At 51.4% G+C, this 27588-nt stretch overlaps 1 protein-coding gene across 1 annotated transcript; it reads right to left on the bottom strand.

The window, feature by feature from the left end:
* Positions 1-1847: 1847 nt before the first annotated feature.
* Positions 1848-26695, bottom strand: WNK4 (WNK lysine deficient protein kinase 4; the record flags this gene model as incomplete). Its single annotated transcript, XM_080714071.1, is given in 21 exon segments — positions 1848-1890; positions 1892-1931; positions 2071-2157; positions 2160-2165; positions 2302-2501; positions 2587-2992; positions 3100-3160; positions 3238-3842; positions 3944-3998; positions 5602-5739; positions 18487-18603; positions 18868-18985; positions 19085-19143; positions 19373-19494; positions 19695-19959; positions 21920-22136; positions 22219-22307; positions 22972-23129; positions 23421-23641; positions 24537-24709; positions 26081-26695. Coding segments are annotated over 21 exon segments (3795 nt in total).
* Positions 26696-27588: the final 893 nt, after the last annotated feature.

Here is a 27588-nt window from a genome sequence, read left to right as displayed (position 1 = left end):
AACTTTGGACCATGATTGAACCTAAGAAGTCAGAGGCAGTGCATTTGGCCACTATCAATGGAGCACTGCCCATTTCATATGCACTGGGCACAGCGATGAACCCATCTTGTTTCCTTGTTTGAGAGGATGTGACCTTGGCCTTTCTCAAACTTTTTTTTTTTTTTTTTTTTTGGTCTAGCCCCCTTCACCTGCCAGGGGCCCAACTGTTAAAGGGATGGGTGGGGTAGTTCTCTGCAATTTTGGAGCCTAGCAGTGTTGGAAAAGGTAGGGTTAAGGATAATAAAAATGAGTCATTTCTCCTGGAGCCAAGTGGGTGTGTGGGGGCTGAGAGAAGCATTGCTCTTCATGCTGCAAAGCTCCAGTGGCAGTAGCTGCGGTGGTGGCATTGCCCCAGGGAGCTGTAAATGTTTAACTAGAATTACTTTTTCCGTGAGATCTTTCCACCTGATTTAAGGGAGCGATCACTGGGCTGTTCGAGACTGAACCAGGTCTTAAGGGAAGGAAGGTCACTCTTTTGTCCTCTACCCTCAAGAACACACTCTTAACTCTTGACTTTTCCCATCCCTAGATAGATGGATGAAGGATGAGACAAGTAACCTTTATTTTTTTTATTTTTTTATTTTGGTGGTGGTACTGGAGATTGAACCCAAGGACATTCTACCTGCAAGTCACAACCCCCACCTTTTTATGTATGTGTGTGTGTGTGTGTGTGGTACTAGGGATGGAACCCAGAGGCATTCTACCTCCAAGTTATACCCTCAGCCTTATTTATTCTTTTATTTTTTGTGGTACTGGGGATGGAATCCAGGGGCATTGTACCTCTAAGCTACATACTTAGCCCTATTTTTATTCTTTATTTTGAAACAGGGTCTCACAGAGTTGCAAAAAGCCTAAGCTGAGGCTGTCCAAGAACCATGATCCTCTGGTCTCAGCCTCCTGAATGCTGGGATTAGAAGTGTGCGCCACCATTTCTAGCCTTGCCCCCAATCCTTTATATTTTGAAACAGGATCTTGCTAGGTTGCTGAGGGTCTTAAGTTGCTGGAATTGGGCTCAAACCTGTGATCCCTCTGTCTCAACCTCCCAAGTACTGGGATTACAGGCCTGCACTGTAGTGGCAAAACCCTTCATTCTTTTTTTTTTTTTTTTTTTGCTGATCTTGAGATGGAACCCAGAGGCATTTGACCTCTGAGCTACACTCCCTGCCCAATTTTTTATTCTTTATTTTGGGTCTCACTGAGTTGCAGAGGGCCTCACTAAGTAGCTGAGGCTGTCCGCGAACCGTGATCCCCCCATCTCAGCCTCCCGAATGCTGGGATTAGCATGCACCACACCTCGTCTGGCTGAGCCTTCATTCTTTTAACTTTGGTTGGTGCCTGCCTGTACAGGCCTAGGGTGGATCATTGACCTTACAGTTTGCTCCTGTCCTGACAGCTGAGCAGCTTCCACCCTGCCTCCCATTGTGAAAGGAGATTCCCTTGTTAATCCTCCCATGCCTCAGTGCACAAGGCTTTGCCCCCAGTTCCTGAGGCATGACGGATATGGATTCACAGTCCTTATTTCCAGCATGTTTTATTGTCTGCTGCTGATTTTGGTGTGAGCGCACCCCCTACACTCTCCCAGCTGGGAGCAGGCCCTCTAGAAGCATTTGGCTTGCGTGGGATTGCTTAGTGGCTGACCCTTGGCTGCAGAGGGGGTGGAGATAAAGATGGTAGGCTGTAGATCTGACAAGTCCACACAGCAGCAGTTCTCACATGTTTGACTTTTCACTTCGATACAGCTGCACTCTCCGTGCCCTCCTGGCCTTTACCCCCTCAGTGCTGGGGTCTTCCTTGCTGAGTCAGGGTGGTCAGAAAAGTATCATATTCTGAGGGCACAAGCGCCATGGTGGGCCCCAGTGTAGGGGATACACAGAGCTTCTGTTCTGAATTCACTGGAGGGAAAAAGAAAAGCACTGAAGAAACGTCCAAGGTGGGAGGAAGGAGAAGCTGCGGCCAGTTTCCCTGGGCTCGCTGTCCCTCCCTTGGAGGGCCCGCCCTCACCATCCTGACAACATCCCCGGCGAATGTCACCCCCTTGCTTGCCCGCTGCTCCTGGGAGCCGGTGCTGCTGCCGCTCAGGGAGTTCCTTCGCATGATGCCTGGGAGCAGGATGGGGAGGGAGAGCACTAGGTAAGGGAAGGGGTAGCAGGGAGGAGGGCTAGTTCCCCCAAACCAAGAGGCAGACCCCCAGCGCCTGGAAGAAGACTTGAGCTGTGAGGGAAGGGACTCGGGAAAGACGGAAGCTGAAGGCTGCGGTCTCACCAGGCCCCGGGGGCTCTGAGCGCTGCAGGCTGTTGCGGCGGGAGGTGGGGAAGCTGCCCTTGGAGAGGCGGCGCTGGCGGCTGGACAGCATAGCAGCTGGGGCCACGACGCCCGGTGGGGGCTGCTTCCCAAGCCGAGTGTACAAGTCTTCAATTTCCTTTTTCTGTAGTGTCTGTAATGCCTCCACCTCTGACAGGTGCCTGAAGACGCACCACGGGCATGAGAGGTTGGCCACACGTTGCTCTCCCAAGTCCACCTGGGCTCCGCCATCCTCCCCAGACTCACTTCTGCCGGAGACTCTGCAGCTCAGCCCAGAACTCCTCATCCTCCCCACTGCTCTCAGACTCCTCGCTGCTCAGACACAGGCTGCTGTAGGAGTAGTTCATCCACACCGGGCTGGGATGGCCCAGGGGCGGGGAGCTGCCCCCAACTCGGGGTTCCTTTCCATCGTCCCCTTCTTCAGCTCCAGCCCCCAGGCCCTCAGCCGCCTGGTCGCTCTCAGCCAGAGCCTCCCTGGTCTCTGGCCCGCTGCCAGCACTCTCCTCTGTGTCCGAGCTCTCTGAGGTCAGCTGAGGAGTTGGAAGCTTTAGAGAACTGGAGGGAGCTGGGGGTGTTGGTTGCAGGGCAAGAGGCTCAGCTGGTTCCTTAGATGAAGTTACTTGGAAACGCCCGACTAGCTGGGGCTTTCCCTCTGCAGGGAAACAGTAGGGAGGCATGAGGGGAGGGAGAGACATCTGACAGAATATAAAGTAGGTTGGGAGTCGTGGGCAGGGGAAGGTCAGTGATCATGGGTTTCACCTTCAGAGATGGGTGCCAGTCTGGCTTCACCCAGGAGTGGCCGAGCAGGATTTGAGAGGGCCTACAAAATGGGGTTCATTAGGAGGGAAATGAGCCCAAATAGAGTCCCCCTAATCATCCCTTGGATTTCTGACTCACCTCACCCTCCACTTGGGCTGTCTGGGGTGAAGGGCTCTCCTGGACACAAGGAGCAAGGGGAAGAGGAGGGGGCAGGCCAGGCAGGGGGCCAGGAGGAGCTGGAGGAGCCTGGGAAAGGAGTCCAGGGGAAGGGGACAGCAGGGACTGGGCCACTGTCATCACTGCGAGAGAGAAGGCACTGGCCAGAGACAGGAGAGGGGCTGGGGCTGCTGTAGTGGAGGGAAGCGGAGGAGGGGAGGGGGAGAGAGGAAAAGAAGGGGGGCTGAGGGCCACTTGGGAACAGCTGGGAGACAATGGGGGTGGAGAACTGGAGGGGAGAGAACTCGGGGAGAATGGAGGGGACAGAATTGGAACCTGGGACGCACTGGGAGAGAATGGAAGTGGAGAACTGGGGGGATATGGAAAAGCAGCGGAAGAGACCTGGGAAAAGGGGAAGGGGCTGGAATGACATGGGGGAAAAGTGATGGGGAAGAGGGGGCTTGGGAAGATGGGGGTTCCAGGGGAAAATGGGGTTCCAGGAGACAGGGGGGTTCCAGGAGAAGATGGGGAGGTGGAGAAGGCTGCCCAGGTCCTCTGTTCCAGGGAGGTGCTGCTCTGGGGCTCTGCTGGGGATGAAGGAATGTTGAGAGTCCAGTCCCCCATGTCCCATATCCATCCCAGAAGCAACTGAGGGCTGGGATGAGCATGGACAGAACTCAGTACATACCACTGGACGGGTCTGGGAGAGGGCCCAGGAGGGCAGGCAGTGGTGCTGTCTCCTCCTGAAGGGGAAAAAGGGTCCCAAGTCACAGCAGAGAAAGCTGAGTCTCACATGTAAAGTTCCAGACTGAGATTATTAATCAAGGACCTATGAGTCCAGACATGAGTTTCTTTCTTTCTTTCTTTCTTTCTTTCTTTTTTTTTTTTTTTTTGGTAGTACTAAGGATGGAACTCAGGGGCTTTCTACCTCCAGGTTATACCCCCTAGACCTATTTTTATATATTTTTTGGAAACAGGGTCTCACTAAGTTGCTCATAGCCTCACTTAAGTAGCTAAGGCTGGCTTCCAACCTGTGCTCCTCCTGCCTCAGTCTCCCAAGCACTGGGATTTCAAGCGTGCACCACCATGCCCGGCCAGACATGAGTTTCAAAGAATTCACAGGTGTATGTGCTAGCCAGGTGTGGTGGTACATGCCTATAATTCCAGTACTCGGGAAGATGAGACAGGAAGATCGCAGATTTGAGGCCAGCCTCAGCAACTTAATAAGACTTGCCGCAACCTAGCAAGATGCTGTTTCAAAACAAACAAAAGAGCTGGGCCTGGTGGCGCACGCTTATAATCCCCACGCTTGGGAGGCGGAGACAGGAGGATCGTGCAGGTTTCTGAAAATAAAAAAGTCTCAGTCTCCGAAGACTGACCTGTTTCTGAAAATAAAAAAGTATAAAATAGGTCTGGGAGTGTAGCCCGGAGGTAGTAGGGCTTCCAGGGACCCCAGTACTACCAAAAAACAAACAAAAGAGCTGCAGATATAGCTCGAAGATAGAATACCCCTGGGTTCAACCCCAGCACCCCCCCACACACAAACACATACATGTGCTGAAATATTCAGGAGTAAAAGAGCATGAATTCTACAATTTACTTCCAAGTGATTCAGAAGAAAATTATATAAAGCCGAGGGTGGTGGTATACACCCAGTACTTGAGAGGCTGAGACAGGAGGATTGCAGGTTAGAGAACAACCTTAAGCAGTTTATCAAGTCCCTCAGCAACTTAGTGAGACCTTGTTTCAAAATAAAAAATAAAGCAGGGAATGGTGGCCCAGGCCTGTAAACCCAGTATTTGGGAGGCTGAGACAGGAAGATCGCAGGATCCCAGCTTCAGCAATTTAGCAAGACTCTCAGTAACCTACAGAGAACCTGTTTCAAAATGAAAAAATACGGTTAGGGGGGAGTAGCTCGGAGGTAGACTGCCTCTGAGTTCAATCCCCAATACCATATAAATAAGTAAATAAACGAAAAAATATATAAATATGTTACAGACAGGGTAGAGGGAAAGAAAAAATGATACAGCTAATGTCGCAAAACACTAATAACTGGCAAATCTGGGCAAAGGATAGGAGTTCTCTCTACAATTCTTGCAACTTCTTTCTGAAACACTGAAATTGTTTCAAAATAATGAGTAGTAAGAAAAAGTATGCATTTGACACATTTTTTTTTTCTAGAACAAGAATCCATAGTTTTCATCATATTTTCAAGTCAGGTAAGAGCCACTGTTTAAGACCCCAGGGGTGGAGAGGGGTTGATCCAAAGGGACTCTTGAGGGCAAAGAGTAATGAGCCCTGGAGCAGAGAGTCCATTTTTCCTAGAGATGTCCAGAAGGGCCTGACCTGGGACTTTCGGACGTCTTCAGTAGCCTCTGCAGGGCTTGTATCTCTCTTCAACAGTGTCTCCACTCGCCGGATAATCTCTCGAATCCGACTCAGAAATCCGTCTCGCTCGGAGGGCAGAATGAACTCATTATACACCTGGCAAGGGTCAACAGGATGGAAGGGTGCTCATTTATCTCATTCATTCCTGCTTCTTGCTCCAGGTCTTTAAAAAAAACCACCATTTGAGCCAGGCATGGTGGTACATGCCTGTAATCCTAGTACTTGGGAGGCTTGAGACAGAAAGATTGCAGGTTCAAAGCCAATCTCAGCAATTTAGCAAGACCCTAAGCAACTTAGAAAGACCATTTCAAAATAAAAAATAATAAGCCGGGCGTGGTGGCGCAGGCTTGTAATCCCAGTACTTGGGAGGCTGAGACAGGAGGATCGCACATGTTCGAAGCCAGCCTCAGCTACTTAGTGAGGCTCTCAGCAACTTAGTGAGACCCTGTTTCCAAATAAAATATAAAGTAGGTCTGGGAGTGTAGCCCAGAGGTAGAAAGCCCCTGGGTTCCATCCCAGTACCACCAAAAAAAAAAAAAAAAAAAGGGGCTGGGAATATAGTTCAGTGGTACAGTGTTTGTCTGCCTAACATGCGTGAAGCCCTGGTTCAGGCCCTAGAACTAAAAAAAATATAAATAAATAAATAAACAAACAAACAAATAAAACAGGGCTGGGTGTGTAACTCAGAGGTAGAATGCCCCTGGTTCAATCCCCGGTACCAAGAAAAAACAATAACAAAAACAAAAAACAACACTCTTCAAGCTGGGCATAGTGGCACATGCCTGTAATCCCAGTACTTGGGAGGGTGAGAGGAAGATTGCAGGTTCAGCAACTCAGTGAAGCCTTGTTTCCAAATAAAAAATAATATAGGGCTGGGGGTGTAGCTCGGAGGTAGAATGTCCTTGGGTTCAATCCGCAGTACCACAATAAAATAATAAAATACAACCATTCCCACTGCTGCTTCTGCCAACTACCAACCTACGACAAATATTTACTAGTCTATTGTGCGCCAAACACTGTGTGGTATAAGGAGAAATACAGCTTAGAAGAAGCTAATGTTCACGGGAGAAGTGTAAAGTGTATACCAGACGCTTTATATATGTGATGACATTTAACACCAGTAACTTCTAGAGTCAGTATTAACAACTTCGTTTTAGAGTAAAGATGCCCTAAATTCAATCTAAATTTCAATGCTTAAAATGGTTCAGTTCAGGCTGCCCAAGGTCAATGGACTCGAAGCCAGGTCTATTGACAACCAGGACCTGAGTTCTTTCACTGTTGAATGCTTTTGTACAAATCCTGCCCTGCCAGGGTTTATAAAGTATACCACACGGGTTCACATGCACACATGCACGACAAAGTTAAGTAGAAATAAGGTAATAAATGTAAATGCCACATTCAACTCCATAAACACTTTTTTTGGAAGGGAGGTACTGGGGATTGAACCCAGAGACATTCTACCTGTACGATAAACCCCCTAGCCCTATTTTTTTTTTTTTTTCTGGTACTGGGGATTGAACCCAAGAGCATTCTACCTCTGAGCTACACCCCCAGCCCCAGTCCAATTTTTTTTTTTTTTTTTTGCGGTACTGGGGCTGGAACCCAGGGGCATTCTGCCTCTGAGCTACACTCTCAGCCCTATTTTTTATTCTTTATTTTAAAGCAGGGTCTCACTGAGTTGTAAAGGGCCTCACTACGTAGCTAAGGCTGTCCACGAACCACAATCCTCCTGTCTCAGCCTCCCAAATGCTGGGATTACAAGCGTGTGCCACCATGTCTGGCTGCCCCAGCCCTATTTTTATTCTTTATTTTAAAACAGGGTCTCAGCCGGGCGTGGTGGCGCACGCTTGTAATCCCCGCTCTTGGGAGGCTGAGACAGGAGGATCGCACAGGTTCAAAGCCAGCCCCAGCTACTTAGTGAGGCTCTCGGCAACTTAGTGAGACCCTGTTTCCAAATAAAATATATATATAAAAAAATAGGTCTGGGATTATAGTCCGGAGGTAGAAAGCCTCTGAGTTCCACCCCTAGTACCATACCTATAAATATCTCCTATTATTTATGCCAGGCGTGGTGGCCCACGCTTGTAATCCCCGCGCTTGGGAGGCTGAGACAGGAGGATCGCACAGGTTCGAAGCCAGCCTCAGCTACTTAGTGAGGCTCTCAGCAACTAGTAAGACCCTGTTTCCAAATAAAATATAAAATAGGTCTGGGAGTATATCCCGGAGGTAGGAAGCCTCTGGGTTCTACCCCCAGTACCACCAAAAAATAAAAATAAAAATAAAATAAAACAGGGTCTCACTTAGTTGCAGAGGGCCTCGCTAAGTAGCTGAAGCTGGCCACAAACCTGTGATCCTCCTGTCTCAGCTTCCTAAGCCCAGAGTCTCACAAAGTTGCAGAGTGCCTAAGTTGCTAAGACTGGCCCACGAACCTGTGGTCCTCCTGTCTCAGCCTCCCAAATGCTGGGATTACAAGCGTGCGCCACCACGCCCGGCTGTTATTTAGTATTTTGAAACGGGGTCTCACTGAGTTGCTGAGGCAGCCTGGCATCTGTACTCCTCCTGTCTCAGCCTCTCAAATGCAGGATTGCACACGAATGCCACCACACCCAACAAGGTCCTAGTCTTAACAAAACCAAAAATCTAGTGGAGGAAAAACATAGTCAGCCTTCATACATAAGGCACTGATGAGCCTCACCTATAGTGACTACAGATAGAAATACTACTCTGGGGCTGGGAAGGGACTATTATTTTATGGATCTAGGTGTGTGTGTGTGTGTGTGTGTGTGTGTATGTGTGTTTGTGTTTTATATATACAGATTTGCAAAGCCAGGCGTGGTGGTGGGGACTTGTAATCCCAGCACTTGGGAAGCTGAGACAGGATCACAAGTTCGAAGCCAGCCCCCGCTATTTTAGTGAGGCCCTCTGCAATTTATGAGACCCTGCTTAAAAATAAAGAATAACGCCGGACGCATGCTTAAAATCCCCGTGCTTGGGAGGCGGAGACAGGAGGATTGCGCAGGTTTGAAGCCAGCCGTGCTGGCTTAAGAGACCCTGTTTCCAAATAGAAAAGTATAAAATAGGTCTGGAGTGTAGGCCAGAGGTAGAAGGGTTTCCAGGAACCCCAGCACCACCAAAATAAATAAATAAATAAATAAATAAATAAATAAATAGAATAAGCCAGGCGTGGTGGTGCACGCTTGTAATCTCAGCATTCCGGAGGCTGAGACGGGAGGATTGTGGTTCACAGAAAGCCTCAGCTATTTAGTGAGGCCCTCCGTAATTTAGTGAGACTCTATTTCAAAATAAAGATAAAAAATAGGGGAAGGGTATAGCTCAGAGGTCAAATGCCCCTGGGTTCCATCCCCAGACCGGCAAAATAAATAAAAATAAATAAAAATGAAAAAAAAAAAAAGAATAGATGGGCGTGGTGGCGCACGCTTGTAATCCCTGCGCTTGGGAGGCAGAGACAGGAGGATCGCGCTGGTTCGAAGCCAGCCGTGCTGGTTTAAGAGACCCTGTTTCCAAATAAAAATATAAAATAGATTTGGGAGTGTAGCCCGGAGGTAGAAGGGTTTCCAGGAACCCCAGTACCACCAAAAAAAAAAAAAAAAAAAAAAAAAAAAAAAAAAAAAAAAAAAAAGAAGAAGAAGAATAAAAAAGTCAGGCTTGGGGTATAGCTGGGAGGTAGAATACCCCTGGATTTAATTCCCAGTACCACAAAAACAAAACCAAATAAGCCGGGCGTGGTGGCGCACGCTTGTAATCCCCGCGTTTGGGAGGCTGAGACAGGAGGATCGCACAGGTTCGAAGCCAGCCTCAGCTACTTAGTGAGGCTCTCAGCAACTTAGTGAGACCCTGTTTCTAAATAAAATATTAAAAGAAAAAAGGTCTGGGAGTATAGCCTGGAGGTAGAAAGCCTCTGGGTTCCACACCCAGTACCACCAAAAAAAACAAAAACAAAACAAATATATACAGATTTGCAATGTGAATAAATTCTGGAAATACGTTTGTGTGTGTGTGTGTGTGTGTGTGTGTGTGTGTGTGTGTGTGTGTGCTGGGGATGGAACCTAGAGGCTTTCTACCTTCAAGCTACACTCTCAGGCCTATTTTATATTTTATTTGGAAACAGGGTCTCACTAGGTTGCTAAGAGCCTCCCTAAACTGAGGCTGGCTTCAAACCTGTGCAATCCTCCTGTCTCAGCCTCCCAAGTACTGGGATTACAAGCGTGCGCCACCATGTCTGCCTGGAGATCTGTTTCATAACAATCTGAATATATTAAACATGACTAATCTTTACACTTAAAATTGTTAAAATGGTAAATTTATGTATATTATGTTGTGGGATTTGAGAGAATTACTGGGGATTGAATTCAGGGGCAGTCTATCTTTGAGCAACATCCTCAGCCCTATTTTATTTTTTATTTTGAAACAGGGTCTCACTGAATTGCTGAGGCTGGCCTCAATCCTGCGATCCTCCTGTCTCCGCCTCCCAAGTACTGGGATTACAGGCATGTGCCACCATACCTGGCTATGTTGTGGGGCTTGTTTGTTTTTTTTACTGTACTGAGGATTAAACCTAGGGGCATTCTACCTCCAAGCCACACCCTCAGCCCCATTTTTTATTTTTATTTTATTTTTATTTTTTGAGGCATTGGGGGATGGAACTTGGGGACATTATACCTCCTAGCTACAACCCCCAACCCTAGTTTTTATTCTTTATTTTTAAACAGGGTCTTAGTTGCAAAGGGCCTCACTAAGTAGTTGAGGGTGTTTGAGAACCACGATCCTCCTGTCTCAGCCTCCCATATGCTGGGATTACAAGCGTGCACCACTACGCTCGACTCCATTCTTTATTTTGAAACAGGGTCTCACTAAATTGCAGGGCCTTCACTAAGTAGCTGAGGCTGGCCGCGAACTCATAATTTTCCTGCTTCAGCCTCCCAAGCACCGGGATTACAAGCGTTGGCCACCATGTCCAGATTTATGTTGTGATTTTTTTAACCACAATAAAAAATAAATATTGTCAAGCCAGGGATGGTGGCTTACACTTGAAATCCCAGCATATTTGAGAGGCTGAGACCGGAGGATCATGGTTCGCGGACAGCCTCAGCTACTTAGTGAGGCCCTTTGCAACTCAGTGAGACCCTGTTTAAAAATAAAGAATAAAAAAAATAGGGCCAGGCTGGGTGTGGTGGCGCACGCTGGTAATCCCCGCACTTGGGAGGCAGAGACAGGAGGATCGCGCAGGTTCGAAGCCAGCCATGCTGGCTTTAAGAGACCCTGTTTCCAAATAAAAAAATATATATAAAAAATAGGTCTGAGAGTGTAGCCCAGAGGTAGAAGGGCTTCCAGGAACCCCAGTACCACCAAATAAATAAATAAATAAATAAATAAATAAATAAATAAATAAATAAATAAAATAGGGCTAGGAGTGTAGCTCAGAGGTAGGTAATACCCCGGGGTTCAATCCCTAGTACCACAAAATAAGTAAATAAGTGTTTATAATAAATCACCCCCCAAAAAAGTGTTATTTTTGGGGGGTACTGAGGATTGAACTCAGAGCCATTCTACCTCCAAGCTATACCCCATCCCTATTTTAATTTTATATATTGTTATTTTATTTATTGTTATTTTATTTTATTTTTTGTGGTACTGGGGATGGAACCCAGGGGCATTCAACCTCCAAATTTCACCCCCAGCCCCACTTTTTTATTCTTAATTTGAAACAAGGACTTACTAAGTTGTAGAGGGCCTCACTAGCTGAGGCTGTCCATGAACCTGTGATCCTCCTGTTTCAGCCTCCCATATACTGGGATTACAAGCATGCACCACCATACCTGGCTCAGAACATTTTTCAGAACAAGTATTATATCACCCAGTGAGCAACCGAGACTCAGAGAGGTTAAGAAACTTACCAGCGGGGCGTGGTGGCACATGCTTGTAATCCCAGCATTTGGGAGGCTGAGACAAGGGGATCCTGGTTCGCAGCCAGCCTCAGCTACTTAGTGAGGCCTTTTGCAACTCAGTGAGACCTTGTTTCAAAAAAAAAAAAAAAAAAAAAGAATTAAAAAAAGGCTGGGGGTGTTACTCAGAGGTAGAATACCCTGACTTCTATCCCCAGTACCACACACACAAAAAAAAACCTTACCCAAGAGCTGAGTTGAGGATGCAGCTCAGTGGCACAGCACTTGCCCAGCAGGCATAAGGCCCTAGGTGAGCTGGGCATGGTGGCATATGCTTGTAATATCACTTGGAAGGCTGAGACCAGAGGATCACAGGTTTGAGGACAGCCTCAGCAAGTAGTGAGACTCTCATCAACCTAGCGAGATCTTGTTTCAAAAAAGAAATTTAAACCCAGGCGTGGTGGCGCACGCTTGTAATCCCCGCGCTTGGGAGGCAGAGACAGGAGGATCGCGCAGGTTCGAAGCCAGTCGCGCTGGCTTAAAAGACCCTGTTTCCAAATTTTAAAAGTATAAAAATAGGTCTGGGAGTGTAGCCCAGAGGTAGAAGGGTTTCCAGGAACCCCAGTACCACCAAAAAAAGAAAAAAGAAAAAAGAAAGAAAAGAAAGAAAAAAAAAGGCTGGGGGAGTAGCTCAGTACAAAATAAGGCCCTAGGTTAGATATCCAGCACAAAACAAAACAAAAACAAAGAAAAAGGATTATATAGAGAGAGGGGGTGGGGGAGAGGGAGAGGGGGATAGGAGGGGGAAAGAAGCTTGTCTAAATCTACTGTACTTCAACAGAGGGGAAATCTGAAGTTAAGTATTACACAAAAGCCCCTTTTGCCAAGCCGAATGGTTAATGCTTGAAATCCCAGTTACCACGAAGGCTAAGGCAGGAGCACTGCAAAGTCAAAGCCAGCCTCGGCAATTTTATGAGACCCTGACTTGAAAAAAAAAAAACAACAAAAAAAAAACGGGCTAGGGGTTGGGTACAATGGCGCGCACACACCTGTGGTCCCAGTACTTGGAAGGCTGAGATGGAAGTATCACAGGTTTGAGGCCAGACTCAGCAATTTAGACCTTATTTCAAGACCCTTAGCATTTATTTATTTATTTATTTATTTATTTATTTATTGTGTGTATGTGTGGTACTGAGGGTGGAACCCAGGGGCCTTTTACTTCCGGGCTATACTCCCAGACTTATTTTATACCTTATTTGGAAACAGGGTCTCACTAAGTTGCTGAGAGCCTCACTCAGTAGCTGAGGCTGGCTTCGAACCCGTGCGATCCTCCTGTCTCAGCCTCCCGAGCGTGGATGCGGGGATTACAAGCGTGCGCCACCACGCCCAGCAAGACCCTTAACATTTAAAAATAAAAATAAAAAGGGTTAGTGGTATGACTCAGAGGTAGGACTCCCCTGGGTTCAAGCTCCAGTAACACACACGCACGCCTACCCTTTCATTTGTTCTATGCTGCTCATCAGGAAGAGGCGATAGTTTATGCAGAGAGAACAGTGAAACAGCTTTAAGGCATGAAAGGTATGGCCCATTCTTGAAATAGTAAGAACTCGCCGGGCGTGGCGCCGCACGCTTGTAATCCCCGCGCTTGGGAGGCGGAGACGGGAGGATCGCGCTGGCTGGGAGCCAGCCTTGCTGGCATAAGAGACCCTGTTTCCAAATGAAAATATGAAAATAGGTCTGGGAGTGTAGCCCGGACGTAGAAGGGCTTCCAGGAACCCCAGTACCACAAGAAAGAAAGAAGAAAGAAAGAAAGAATGAAAGAAAGAAAGAAAGAAAGAAAGAAAGAAAGAAAGAAAGAAAGAAAAGAACTCAGCTGGGTGTGGTGGCTGAGACAGGAAGATCAGACATAATAGCTTTTAGCAACTTTGTGAGACCCTGTTTCAAAATAAAAAATAAAATAGGGCTGGGGTATAGGTTTGTCTTAGAATGCTCCTGTGTTTAGTCCCTAGTACCAAAAAATAAAAATAAAAAAATAATGAAGACTCAAATATAGCTGAGTGGGAGATGAATTTCTTTTGCGTGTGTGTGTGTGCATGTGTGTGTGTGTGTGTGTGCATATGTGTGTGTGTGTGTGTGTGTGTGCATGTGTCACAAAGGACTGAACCCAGAAACATTAGACCTCCAAGCTATGCCCAAAGCCCTTTTTATTTTTTATTTTGAAACAGGGTCTTGCCAAGTTGCTAAGGCTGGCTTCGAACCTGTGATCCTACTGTCTGAGCTTCTCAAGAACTGGAATTACAGGAATGACACCCTGCCTGGATGGGCTGTGAATTTCAAAAGCCAAGCTTCATAATTTGGACCTTACTAAATAACCACAAATAGCTACTACTGATGGGGATGAAGCTGGCTGTGGTGGCAAATGCCTATAATCCTAGTACTGAGGAGGCCAAGACAAGAGGATCACAGGTTTGAGGCCAGCACATGGTATCCTGCGTCAAAATAAAAAAAATAAAAGCCAGGCTTAGTGGCACCACTTGTAAGTCCAGTACTAGGAGGCTGAGACAGGAGGATTGTAGGTTCCTGGCCAACCTCGAGAGGCCCTCTGCAATTTAGTGAGACCCTGTTTCAAAATAAAAAATAAGAGTTGGGCGTGGTAGTGCATACTTGTAATCCCAGTATTTGGGAGACTGAGACAGGAGGATCGAGGTTTAGTGAGGCTCCCCACAACTTAGTGAGACTTTGTTTCAAATTAAAGAATAAAAAATAGGGCTGGGGTGTAGCTAGGAGGTAGAATGCACCAGGGTTCTATCCCAAATACTACAACAAATAAGTAAATAAATAAATAATATATAAAACTGGTTTGGGGTGGAGCTTGGAGGTAGAATGCCCCTGAGTTTGATCCTAAGTACTATAAAAACAAAAAGATTTTGGAGCCAGGCATAATGGCATAATGGCGTACCTTTGTAATCCCAGCATTCGGGAGGCTGAGACAGGAGGATCCTGGTTCATGGCCAGCCTCAGCTACTTAGTAAAGCCCTCTGCAACTTAGTGAGACCCTGTTTCAAAATAAAGAATAAAAAATAGGGGTGGGGTTATACTTGGAGGTAGAATGCCCCTGGGTTCCATCCCTTTACCAAAGGAAAAAAAAAAGAATTTGGGGTGAAAGCAATAAGACCAGATCCCAAATCTCAGGGGAGCTCCGCTGTAGAGCAGTGGGGTGGTACAGAGAATAAAGGAGAGGGACCCTGGCTTCAGGAGAGGTAGGCTCTGAGTGAACACTGAAGCCTGGTAAGACGATCCCCAGGGTGACAGACAGACCCCTGAGCAGGTGGCACCAGCTTCTTGGGAGGACCCTGGAAGGGAGATTCTAGAAGCGACTATTTTTCCCCCCCCAAATCCTGGACACAAGGTTAATGGTGTGACGAAGGAACTGCCTTAGAGAGTCCCTGACTCTTCTCCCATTCCCTTCTCTCCATCAGCCCTGAGGCTGGTGTCCACAGCCCTTCCCTGCTGCAAGCAGTTTCCCACACAGACCTTCTCCTAACAAAAGCCAGCGTGGTCCTGCCTCACCCTATGCCACTCCTTGAAACTCCTAGCTCCCTTTTATTTTGTTTTTTGTTTTTTGTTGGTTTTTTTTTTTTTTTTTTTGTGGTACTGGGGGTGGAACCCAGAGGCTTTCTACCTCAGGGCTATACTCTCAGACCTATTTTATATTTTATTTGGAAACAGGGTCTCACTAAGTAGCCGAGGCTGGCTTTGAACTTATGCAATCCTCCTGTCTCAGCCTCCCAAGCGCGGGGATTACAAGTGTGCGCCACCACGCTGGGCTTTTTTGGTGTTTTTTTTTTTTTTTTTTTCTTCAGTACTGGAGATTGAACTCAGGGACATTCTACCTCCAAGCTACACCCCCAGCCCTATTTTTTCTACTTTACATTGAGACAGGGTCTCACTAAGTTGCAGAGGGCCTCACTAAGTAGCTGAAGCTGTGCAGGAACCGCGATCCCCCTGTCTCAGCCTCCCAAATGCTGGGATTATAAGGGTGCGCCACCACGCCCGGCTTCCTCACTCAGTTTTTGCTATTGTTCTCTCTCTCTGGCTCCATCTCACTGTCCCTCAATAACCTAGGACTCCCCTTCCCATTCTAGAACAGGTGCACCCTACACCTCTGCCTTGGCAGGCCTTTCTTCACTCTCCTCGACTCTATACTCATGAGTCCCAGACACACCTCTCTCTAGTCTTGCCCCATTTGAACCCATTGCTAAGGAGGACCTTGTCTTGGCTGTCACACAAGCTACTTAGGATACCTATAAAAAAAAAAAAAAAAAGCTTTTTTTAAAGCCGGGCATGGTGGTGCACGCTTGTAATCCCAGCATTGGGGAGGCTGAGACAGGAGGACTGCAGTTCACAGACAGCCTCAGCTATCTAGTGAGGTCTTTTTGCAACTCAGTGAGACCCTGTTTCAAAACAAAGAATTAAAAATAGGGCTAGGAGCCGGGCATGGTGGCACACACTTGTAATCCCCGCACTTGGGAGGCAGAGACAGGAGGATCGCGCAGGTTCAAAGCCAGCCGTGTGAGCTGGCTTAGGAGACCCTGTTTCCAAATAAAAATGTAAAAATAGGCCTGGGAGTGTAGCCTGGAGGTAGAAGGGCTTCCAGGAACCCCAGTACCACCAAAAAATAAAAATAATAAAAATAATAAAAATAGGGCTGGGGGTGTAGCTTGGAGGTAGAATGCTCCTGAATTCCATCCCCAGTACTGTAAAAAAAAAAAAAAAAAAAAAAAAAAAAAAAAGCCTGTTTTCATTTCCAGCTTCCTCTCTCCTTGGGTGGCCGACTCCTCTAGGTTCCTCCAAGCCAAGACGCCCTTGGCATCCCTTCTCCCTCACTGCCTAGCTTATCAACTCAGCAAATATTGATTGGGCATCTGTTCCCTGCACTGCACTACGCCAACACGTCACTGGATTACTAGGCAACTTATTTTCCTGAAATAACCCTCAGATTTACCCCTTCTTTCCCTCTCCCTATAATCCATTCTTTTCTGAGTTTACTTCCCAGCTAGATTCCCTAGCCCAAATCCCAAATCCCCTCCATACCCCATGGCAGAATAACTTTTTTTTTTTTTTTTCAGTATTAGGGATGGGACCCATGGGCATTCTACCCCTGAGTGATATTCCCAACTCTCTCTCTATTTTTATTCTTTATTTTGAAACAGGGTCTCACTGAGTTGCAAAGAGCCTCACTAAGTAAGTTCGCTGTTTGCGAACCACAATCCTCCTGTTTTAGCTTCCCAAATGCTGGGATTACAACCGTGTGCCACCACGCCTGGTTCAGAATGATCTTAAAACCTATCCTCATCACTTTTTTTTTTTTTTTTTTGCATTACTGGGGATGGAACCTACCTCTGAGCTATACCCCCAGCCCGATTTTATATTCTTTATTTTGAAACAGGGTCTAAGTTGCAGAAGGCCTCACTAAATAGCTAAGGCTGTTTGTGAACTGAGATCCTCCTGTCTCAGCCTCCCAAGTACTAGGATTACAAGCATGCGCCATCACGCCTGGCCTCATCACTTTTTTCCCCCCAGTACTAGGAATTGAATCCAGGGGCAGTCTGCCTCTGGGCTGCACTCACTCCTAAGCATTCTACCTCTGAGCCACACCCCGAGCCCTATTTTATTTAGTTTTTTTTTTTTTTCCCCTGTGGCACTGGTGATTGAACCTAGGGGCATTCTACCTCTGAGCTACATCCCCAGCCCTATTTTTTCCCTTTACTTTGAAACAAGGTCTCACTAAGTTGCAGAGGGCCTCATTAAATAGCTGAGGCTGGCCATGAACCTGTGATCCTCCTGTCTCAGCCTTCCAAATACTGGGATTACAAGTGTGTACAACCATGCCTGGCACCCTATTTTATTTTTATTTATTTATTTTGTGGTACTTAGGATGGAACCCAGGCCTTCTACCTCCAGGCTATATCCCCAGACCTATTTTTTATATTTTATTTGGAAACAGGTTCTCACTAAATTGCTGAAAGCCTCACTAAGCTGCTGAGGCTGGCTTCAAGCCTGCAATCTTCCTGTCTCAGCCTTTCAAATACTGGGATTTGCCCTATTTTACTTATTTGTAAATAAAAACTTGCTAAGTTGCTGAGAGCATCTTTAAGCTGCTGAAGCTGACTTTGACCTAGGGTCCTCCTATTTTAGCCTCTTAAGTACTGAAATTACAGGCATGCACTATCAAGCCTAGCCTTATTTTATTTTTATTTGAAATAGAGTCTCACTAAGTTGCTGAGGGCCTCACTAAGTTGCTGAGGCTGGTCTCAAACTTGTGATCCTTCGAGCCGGGAGTGGTGGCGCACGCTTGTAATCCCCGCACTTGGGAGGCTGAGACAGGAGGATCGCGCAGGTTCGAAGCCAGCCTCAGCTACTTAGTGAGGTTCTTGGCAACTTAGTGAGACCCTGTTTCCAAATAAAATATAAAATAGGTCTGGGAGTATAGCCCGGAAGTAGAAAGCCTCTAGGTTCCACCCCAAGTACCACCAAAAAAAACAAAACAAAACTTGTGATCCTTCTAACTCCCCTTCCACCCTTCGCTGCCTTTCTTCCCCATCTGCCAAGACCCTGAGCCTCTCCTGCTCCCCTGCTGCCCCAGCCCAGCCTTTAATCACAGCCGCAGGCTCCGGTCTAGCATGCACTCTACACGCAGTACTTGTGTATGGCATCTCTGTTAATCTCAAATTGTTCTGCTGAGGAGTCAAACCTAACTGGATAAACAGAAATCTTTCCCAAACAAATGCTGAGACGTCTCTGGTGTCCTTGTGCTGAGTGCCCACCGGTGTTGTACAAGCCCTTGCTGTAGCATCAGGGGGTCTGGGTCCTCGCACCCATCAGGTGGGAGACTCTGGTCCACATCCATACACTCTGTCCTCATCTCCCTCCCCCTCACCATGGCGGCTGCGATCTCTTCTGGGCTGTCCCCATCCAGATCAAACCTGAAGGTCACCATCTTGCTGTTGTGGGTCTGTAGCTGGCACTCAACCACTCTGTCGTTCTGGTCTGAGACCTTGGGATTCAAAGCCAGTGGAGGGGAGGGGGTTAGTGCCTCTGTCCTCATCAGGTGCCTCCACCCTACTCCAGCCCAGCGACAGTGGCCATGTTGGACTCCGAGAGGAGACGCTACTCCCAAAGCCTGGCACTAGAAACTAGACTGGCTCCCTCACGGGGACCGGGCATAGGCTGCTAGTCCCTTTTCTGGCTGACTGCTCCCATCCCCTGGCAGTCCCCTCCTGGGCCTGTGGGGTATTCTTCATCTGTGCCCCTTCCTTACACTAGTGACCCGGAGCCGGGATCGGGCTCTGCGCCGGAGGTTCCTCCCTGGGGCTTTCCTCATCTGGCCCATCCTCTCTCCCACGTCGCTGAGGCCTGATGCTGCGTCTGAGGCATAGCTGGAAAAGAGAAAGGAGATAGGCATGTCTAAATGGGACCCTGAGATTCCAGAGCTCCAGAGGTATCACCCTGGCACCCCAACTCAGACCAGAACATACCTGTCCCCAGGGGAAAAGTCGCTGCCCGGCCCAGAACGTGGAATGGACAAGGCAAAAGCCTGAAACAGGATAAGAGTTCATGGAGTCAGGGGGAGATCGCTGTTGGGGTCCAGGGAGATGGTGGCAAGGGCGCCGGGAGGACACTAGGGAGACGGACTTGGGGACGATAGGGACCAGAGTGGTAGATTTCCCGGGACACGGGCACAGGTTAGGGGGCTGGGTTTCACCAGGAGGGAGACAGGTCAGAAGATTGGAATGCCTGGGGGCCCCCATGTGACCCCCTCTCACCGAGGGCAGGCGGAGATGGGATTCATCGGGGCTGGATGGCACCCCCCCAGGGGGCTGAAGGGCGGGGTCTGAGGCATCCAGGAAGCCGGAGGAGCTGAGGTAGCCGTCAGTCTCGCAATCCGCTGGTGGGGGAGGGAGGGGGTCAAAGAATAAAGGGGAGTAGTGGCCAAGGAGGGTCCTGTCTGAGCAAGAGGGGGCTGTGGACAATTCTTCCCCAGGGGTGGGAGGCAGGGCAAGTGGCAGTGCTGCTGGGCTGGGCTTCTGGGCAGGAAGCAGAGGCCCGGGGTCCTGGCATGAGGTCCCCAGGTCAGAGGTGACTCACAGGTGGTAGATGAGTAGCTAGCATGGCGGAAGAGGAAAGACTGATGCTGGTCTGCCTCTGGCTCCTCAGGCTCAGGGGGGAAGGCACCGGGGGCACCGGGGGTCATGGGAACCGTCGCTGGCAGAGGTCCTGGCTCAGGCGGGAGGGCCTCCAATTCCCTAGCTTTCCGCAGCTTCTCACGCTTTCTCTGGATGGCAGCAACCCGTTCACGCACCGCACGGGCCACTGGCTGGTAGTCAGCTTCACAGACCAAGCCCAGGGCCACCTGGAGTCAGGAGGATGAGGAAGACAGCTTGGGATTCCCTGAAAGATCCATCAGGATATCGTGTGTGTGTGTGTGTGTGTGTGTGTGTGTGTGTGTGTGTGTGTGTGAGAGAGAGTTCTTTAACACTGTCATCATGAAATCCTTTCAACAGTATTGTGAGATGGGTCTTATCAGTCCATTTTAGAGATGCTGATAGTGGCCAGTTCACGATTATACAGTAAGTCAGCGATTCTCAGTGAGGGGGCTGGGGCAATATCTAGAAACACTTTTAGTTGTTTTAACTAAAGGGTGGGTGCTACTGAATCTAGTGAGTAGAAGCCAGAGGTTTCTTTAACATCCTATAATGCAAAAGACAGTCTTCAAATCTATGTTGATAGTGCCAGGGTCATGAACCCCTTGTAGCTGGGCACAGTGGCACATGACTGTAATCCCAGCACTTGAGAGGCTGGGAGAACACAATCGAAGGTTTGAGACCAGTCTCAGCAACTTAGAAGACACAGTTTCATTTTGTGAGTGTGTGTGTGTGTGGGGGGGGGTACTGGGGATGGAACCCAGGGGCATTCTACCTCCGAGCTACACCCCTAGCCTTATTTTTTATTCTTTATTTTGAAACAGGGTCTCACTGAGTTGTAAAGTAGCTGAGTCTGTCCACGAACCGCGATCCTCCTGTGTCGGCCTCCCAAATGCTGGGGTTACAAGTGTGCACCACTATACCTGGCTCAGTTTCAAAACTTAAAAAAATAATAATAAAGGGCTGTGGGGATAGTTTGAAGGTAGTATGCCCCTGGGTTCACTCCCCAGTTAAGAGAGAGAGAGAGAGAGAGAGAGAGAGAGAGAGAGAGAGAAGAAGAGAGAGAGAGAAAGAAAAAGAAAAAAATTCCTTATAAGTCATGGATCAGGATTGGTCCCAGGCCAGGTTGGGCTGTACTGTGGAGGCCTGCTCTTATACTTTCAAACAGTCTCGGGGTCTCACTAAGTTGCGGAGGGCAGCTCTAAGTGGCTGAGGTGAACTGCGATCCTCCCATCTCAGCCTCCCAAGTACTGGGATTACAAGTGTGCGCCACCACACCCAGCTACAACGCCATTTCTCTACTGAGGATCCCCTGCTTCCTCCCTTCCCCTGCTAGGTCCTCCTAAACCAGCCCCCAAGTTTCTGCCCTGGATCTTCTGCCTGCACTCGTGACTCTCCCCTCCCTCCAGCATCTCTACCCACTTCCTCCTTCCTCCTCACTCATTTCAACCACCAGCTTTGGCGAGAGAGTAAAGGAAACAGGTCAGGGTGATCTGACTGCAAATCAGAACCACCTGAGCTTGAATCCAGATCCGCCACTGATTTACTTGGGGCCATGGAGAAGAGACTCAACCTCTTTGAGCTTCCATTTGTCATGCAAACTTGGAATAAATTCCTCTGCAGGCATCCTGGATGGCAATGATCAAACGCAGGTGAACGTGTTTAAGCCATGCAGGGGCATGGGCTGAGGGAGCTCCCGTCTCCTGTTATGTACCCGCCGGGGACAGAAAAACCAGTAAGACTAATAATACCCCGTCTCTGCCCTCAAGGAGTGTAGAGTCTAGTGGAGGTGAAAGCCGGGGATGGATCCCCATAGAAAATCCAAGCTACGAGTGGTTCTAGCCCGAGACTAGGTGGTATGGAAAGAGGCACTTAATTTAGACTCTAGAGGGGAAGCCTTCCTGAAATCCATGGTTCTGAGTATAAAGGAACATGGTTCTGAGTATAGAGTAAAGGAACATGGCAGAGGAGGGGGATAATAAATAAAGAGTGGAAAAGGAATTTCAGGGTAAAGGAGCACTGGATGGGTTTGTAGGTGACTTGGAGCAGGAGAGGTAGGAGACACCTCCAACAGATGCCACCGCGGTGGAGAGGCCCACCGCCCAGGCCCCGCCCTGCACCCACAAGCCCTTCTCTGGCTCGGCCACAGCAGGGCTGTCCTGGGCTCACCATCTCCTGCGCCACCTCCTCCGCTGCGTCCCGACCCAACTGGAACAGGAACTCGATGGCCTGATTGTCCCGCGGGCGCCCCCCGCGCCGCGCGTCCTCCATGCGCAGCCAGAGCTTGAGGCCCGGCTTCTGGCCGTCGTCCTCCTCCGCCAGCTCCACGTGCACGCCGCGCTCCTCGCGGAAGAAGGCGTGGGCCAGGAGATCCTGGATGGTGAACCTGGGGGACCTCGGGGTGAGCGCAGCCCGCGGCCGCCCGCGCCGCTTCTCCGCCCGGCTCCCCCCGCCCGGGGGCGCCCTACCTCTCGTTCTTATCCGTGCGGATGCAGCCTTCGATGATCTCCTTCACCTCGGGCATCTTCACCTTGTAGAAGCTGTTGGGTTTGGTGCCCTGTGGGAAGAGTCGCGTGAAGAAGTCGGCCGTCCCCTGGACTCGCCCCAGCCGGACACCGTTACCACCACTGCGGCTGGGGGATTTGCTACTGGAACATTTTTTTTTGGGGGGGGGAGGGGTACTGGGGATGGAACTCAGGGGCATTCGACTTCCGAGCTACACTCCTAGCCCTGTTTTTTTTTTTCTTTTTCTTTTTCTTCTTTGCAAAGGGCCTCACTAAGTAGTAGCTAAGGCTGTCCACGAACCACGATCCTCCTGTCTCAGCCTCCCAAATGCTGGGATTACAAGCGTGCGCCACCACGCCCAGCTGGAAGATTGGATCTTAAACCCTAGTTCTCCCACGTATTGACAGCGTGACCTTGAACAGAACTCCGGGCTGACTGTAAGCTCGGGGCAATACTTTTGCCCCACAGGTTAACTAGAAGGATCGGATGAGAGACTGCATGCGAAATCCTCGGTGACCTCTTGGGAACTGTACAGCTCTCCTAAAGAGCTGGTACGGAGAGGTGGCATGTGTGCACCCAGTATCCTTCAGTGTCACCAGGACGTTTTTGTCCAGCCCGTCTTCAGGAAGGGAAAGGACACTGACCACAGGCCAGCTGGGGCAGGAAAGCGGGGCAGCGCCTGGAATCCTCGCTCCCCCTAACCGCACCCCTCTCACCGAGGTGACCTTGCGGTAGATTTGCGCAGCGTTTTGGCACTCCGAGTATGGATACTCCGAGGTGGCCATCTCCAGCATGCACATGCCGAACGCGTACACGTCCACCGCCTCGTCGTACTTCTCCTCGTACATCTCAGGGGCCATGAACTCCGGGGTTCCTGCAGGACCCACCGCAGGGATCGTGATGGCCGCTACAACGCCCCTCTGGCCTCGCCCCTCCGCTTGAGCACAGCAAGGGCCAGGTATCCCGGGGCGACCCCGCGAGGTCAAGGGCGCAAGAGCCCGACCCCTGCCTAACAGTGCGTGCGTGCGTGTGCGTGTGTGTGTGTGTGTGTGAGCACGCCCGTGTGCCATAGGTCTCCTCAGCTTCCCTATGGCTTCCCGGTTCTCTTCTGCCACGGGGCAGGGCCGCGGTGGAAACGGCAAGGACCCCCCCTGGAGGGACGCACCAATTACACTTTTGGCAAAGGAGGCGCGCTTGAGGGTGGCCAGGCCCAGATCCCCGATCTTGACGGAGCCCGTGGGGCCCGTGATGAAGACGTTGTCGCACTTGAGGTCCCGATGTAGGATAGGGGGCACCCGCGAGTGTAGGAAATGGAGTCCCCGCAGGATCTGGCGGCTCCAGCGCTGGAGGACTCGCGGCTTCATCTCGCGGAACCGCCTCAGGTACCTAGGGGAGGGCGCAGACCAGGGTCGCGGGCGGCGGGGAGGGGGGCGGCGGGACGCCCTCCTCCCGCTCTGCCCGCGTCTGCACCCTCTCCCGTAGGTCCCGGCCAGGCCCTCGGGAGAAACTGAGTCGGGAGGTGTGGTAGATGGACAAGAGATTACAAGATGGATCTGTCCGTACATTCAGAGAGGGAAAGCCGCCGCCAAGGTGCTGTGGGGAGGGATGACTAACTATTCCAAGCATGGGGGAGGCTTCCCAGAGGAAATTACTTTAGTGTCGTGAGGGAGAGGAAGTTCAAGGGTGAAAAGGGGAAGGATGGAGACTTTCCAGGCCGATAGGATGCGGTGATCAGAGGCACAGACACAGGACTGGTGGGGGGGGGCAGGAGTCACTGGGTTTGTTTGAAATTTAGTCTGAAGAAGAGGCTTGGCTCATAAGGACTTTGTGAGTAGATTTCGCCAGTGTGGACTTTATCCCTAGGGCCGTGGGAAACCTTGAAGGCGGTTTAAGGAGGGAGTCATAAAGGCAGATTTATGGCTGGGATTCTTCAGCGGAGGAAGACAGGGCAGCTTGGAGGGCAGAGCTGGGGAAGGCCCTTTAAGGGGCCACAGCAGGGCCCAGTGAGGAGGTAGCCAGGAGGGGGCGGGAAATCCTAGTGGGGCGATGTTAAGCAGACCGGACAGGAGGTGGGCAGAGCGACTTAGACAGACTCCCGCGTGTTGAGAGGAGAGTGCTGGGAGAACTTGCCATTCACCAGGTAGGAATATAGGTCAGCTGGGTGGGAGATGGTGAGCCTGGTTTTAGACCTGGATGAGGACAGTTGGAGCAGCCTGGGAGAAGTTCAGGAAGCAGGAGGAAGACAGCCCACCTTCTCCCTCCCGCCCAGGCCAGAGCTCACGTCTTGAGCGTGCCCGAGGTCATGAGTTCCGTGACCAGCACGATGCAAACCTGGCCCCTCAGCACCGACTTCCATGAGTCGTAGAAGCGGACGATGTTGGGGTGCTGCAGCCCCTTGAGCATCTCTACCTCTTCTGAGAAGCGCTGCCGCTCAGCTCGAGACAGCTTCCGAGTCTGCGGGGTGGGGATGAGGTGAAGGTCAGGCCGAGACCTCCAGGACTGGAGCAGGAGATGGGGTCGTGATCGTGAGCCGCTGCTCGCCCTACAAGCAGCGTACCCCGACCTCCTAGCAGATCCCCTAGGTGCTCCAGGACACACCCCTCCTAGACCTGGGGCAGCCCTCTGGACCCCCAGCTGTACACAAGCGCCTTTATGTAGCCCGCTCCGGGAGACCTGAGCTCAATAGCGCCTTTGTGGCCGCCCAGGCAGGCCGTGGCATGGGAGGGGGTGTCAGGGGGCTGGCAGCGGGCAGGCAACAGGCGGGCGGCGGGCAAACCGCATGCAGGGAATTGAGGCCGGCAAGGGGTTGGTCTCAGAAACTAGGAACTGCTAGATCCAGACAGAAGGCAGAAGCTGCAGAGGGAGGTACAGAGAAAGAAAGGATCCAGACTGGGCGCCAGGAGACCGCCCCCTCCCCCGTGGCTGCCCCGCCCCCATCTCCCGCCCCCCCCTACCCCCGTTTGGCCTGCTCTCCTGGCCTGGCCTAGAGTCTGGGGCGCGGCACTGGCAGGCGCAAGGGGTGAGTCCGGTGCCAGGGCTAAAGTGGAGGGAACCTTCCTCCAGTCTCAGTCCCCTAATCTGAATCTGAAGCTTCCTGGCCACAGTGACTGGGTTCTCCCCATCCATATACAGAGTGGGAGTGATGGGGCTGGAGGAAGGTTCTGCCAACCAACATCCGCCTCAAGTCCAAGGGCTCAGCGCCTCTGGGTCTAGTAAGAAAGAACCCAGGTAGGAAGAGGGATGAGAAGCCGGACCAGCCAGCGCTTCCTGTCCGCCCCGCTGCCCCCTCTCCCCGCAGCTGCGGAGAAGTCCAGAAGTTTGACTGTTCCAGAAGCAGCCTGGGAGGGCCCTATTCTGCCACAACCACTCTAAGTCCTTCTGGAGGTGGAGAGGACCCTGGCCCAGCTCCTGGCGGCCAGCACCTAGTCTCTGGGTTTGCAGAGGGCGAGGAAGGGAGAAGACTGGGGTCACAAATGAAAGTCTCAGGACTTAGGGGTAAGAAATAGGAGGACTCAGGACAGGAGAGCGGTAGGGTCAGCCCTCCACCCTCCGGATCTGAACCCAGTTTCTCATTCTATTTTCTAACTCTCAGGGATTGGTATGCAGATTTTAAAGTGAGAATGTCCAGTGCCGGTAGGGGAGCCACTAATTGCCACCTGCCTCAGTTTCTCCTTCTGAGCCCAGCCAGAGTCCTGGCAAGAGAAGGAGGTGTCAGGGTGTGATAGGCAAAATACATCCTTCCCTGGATGCTGTCCCCTGGTCCCCCATCCCAGACCTCCGAAAGGTCCCATCCCGAGGTGCCGCGGAGGGGGCGCCCAGCCGCACCTGCAGCTCACACCAGGCCACCTCCACGGTGGTGTCGGTGTCTAGCCCTCGATACACCGTCTTGAAGGAGCCCCGTCCGATCTCAATGTCAAACTTGAGGTATCGTCCGTCCGGGGACGTCGCCACAGCCTGGGTCTCCGTGTCCTCCTTTTCTTCCTGCTCCCGCTGCCGCTCCCGGGCCGCGGCGTCAGGGACCCTCGGCGGCTCCCGGGGCCCCGAGCCCCCCGCGGGTCCCGCGGGCTCGGAGCGCGCCGACTCCGCGGCGCTCACGGGGGCCGCCCCGGCCCACGTGCCCTCGGGGGGCTCTCCGGCGCTGGGCGGCGGGCTCCCGGCGGGGCCGGGACCTGCCGAGTCGGGAGGATCGGGAGGTTCCAGGACGGGCGAGGCCGGCTGGGACCAGGAGCTCAGCAGCCCCAGGTCGACTGAGCTGCGGCGGCTGCACCGCGAGGAGCGCGGCCGGGGCTCAGCCTTGCCCGAGAAGCGGCGCACTCGGCGCGGCGGCGGCCCGGGGCGCGGCGGCCCCGCGGGGGCGGGGGGCTGCAGGGGCCGCAGAGCCAGGTCGGCCTCGGTCTGGGACATGGGGACGGCGGTCTCCGCGGCCTGGGGTGCCAGCATGGGGGAAGGCCGGCGCGGCGGGGCGGAGGGCCGGGCGGCGGGAGAGGAGGTCGGACAGCGGACCCGCGGGGTGCGCGGCGCCGGGGCAGAAGGCTGGGGCCCCAGTCCCCGCTCGCCGCCCCGCCCCGCCCCGGCCCCGCCCCCGGCCTTACCCCCCAGGGCCGCCCCCTCCCAGGCGCGCCCGGCCAGGCGGCGCGGAGCGGGTGTGTGGCCCCTGCCTCCGCCTGCAGAGCCGCGCGCCCGCCCCCCGCCTTCGGCCGGGTTCCCTCCCGGAGCTGAGTGTGGGGCGGCCGTGTGTCCGCCCGCACTAAGTGCGCAAACCTGTTTGGAGCGCGCGGTAAGGGGGCGGGGGAGGCAGGACGACGACTCCGGGACCGGGAAAGGAAACTTGACCGCGGTTCCCGGGCCCCAGTGTGTGTGGGATGGTTAGGGGAGGCCACTGGCCGCCTGCACACCCCAGATAAGGCAGCTCTGTCCGTCCTAATCAGCTGGAGTATAGCCCCAGGCAGAAGGAGAGGTCAGTGGAAAGGTAAGGTTTTCTCCAACTCAGGGATCCGTCTGGCCTGCAAAAGGATGGGCTTGTGCACTCCAGGGCAGGGCTCTTCCTTAAATCAGGAGTTCAGTCACCAGGCGACGGCCAAGGTTGGATAGAGGGGCTCCATCACCCAACCCCTGTAGTAACTTTGGTGCTACCCAGAATGGCTGTTTTTGCTTCCTCCCCCTTCTGTTTGACAAAGTCTCTAATAAACCAAAGTCCACATCCGGTTTACCCCCCCCCCAGCTCCCTTGGCCACAACTACCCCACCCAGACCAGATGAGTGGAGGGAGGGGCTTCAGTGTAGTCCAGAACTTTCAGGGACGAGGGAAGGGGGAGCCTTTATGCGCCTCCAATG

The sequence above is a fragment of the Muscardinus avellanarius genome, assembly GCF_963383645.1.
Source record: "Muscardinus avellanarius genome assembly, chromosome: 16".
NCBI lineage: Eukaryota > Metazoa > Chordata > Mammalia > Rodentia > Gliridae > Muscardinus > Muscardinus avellanarius.
This window is presented reverse-complemented; position numbering and strand designations above follow the sequence as displayed.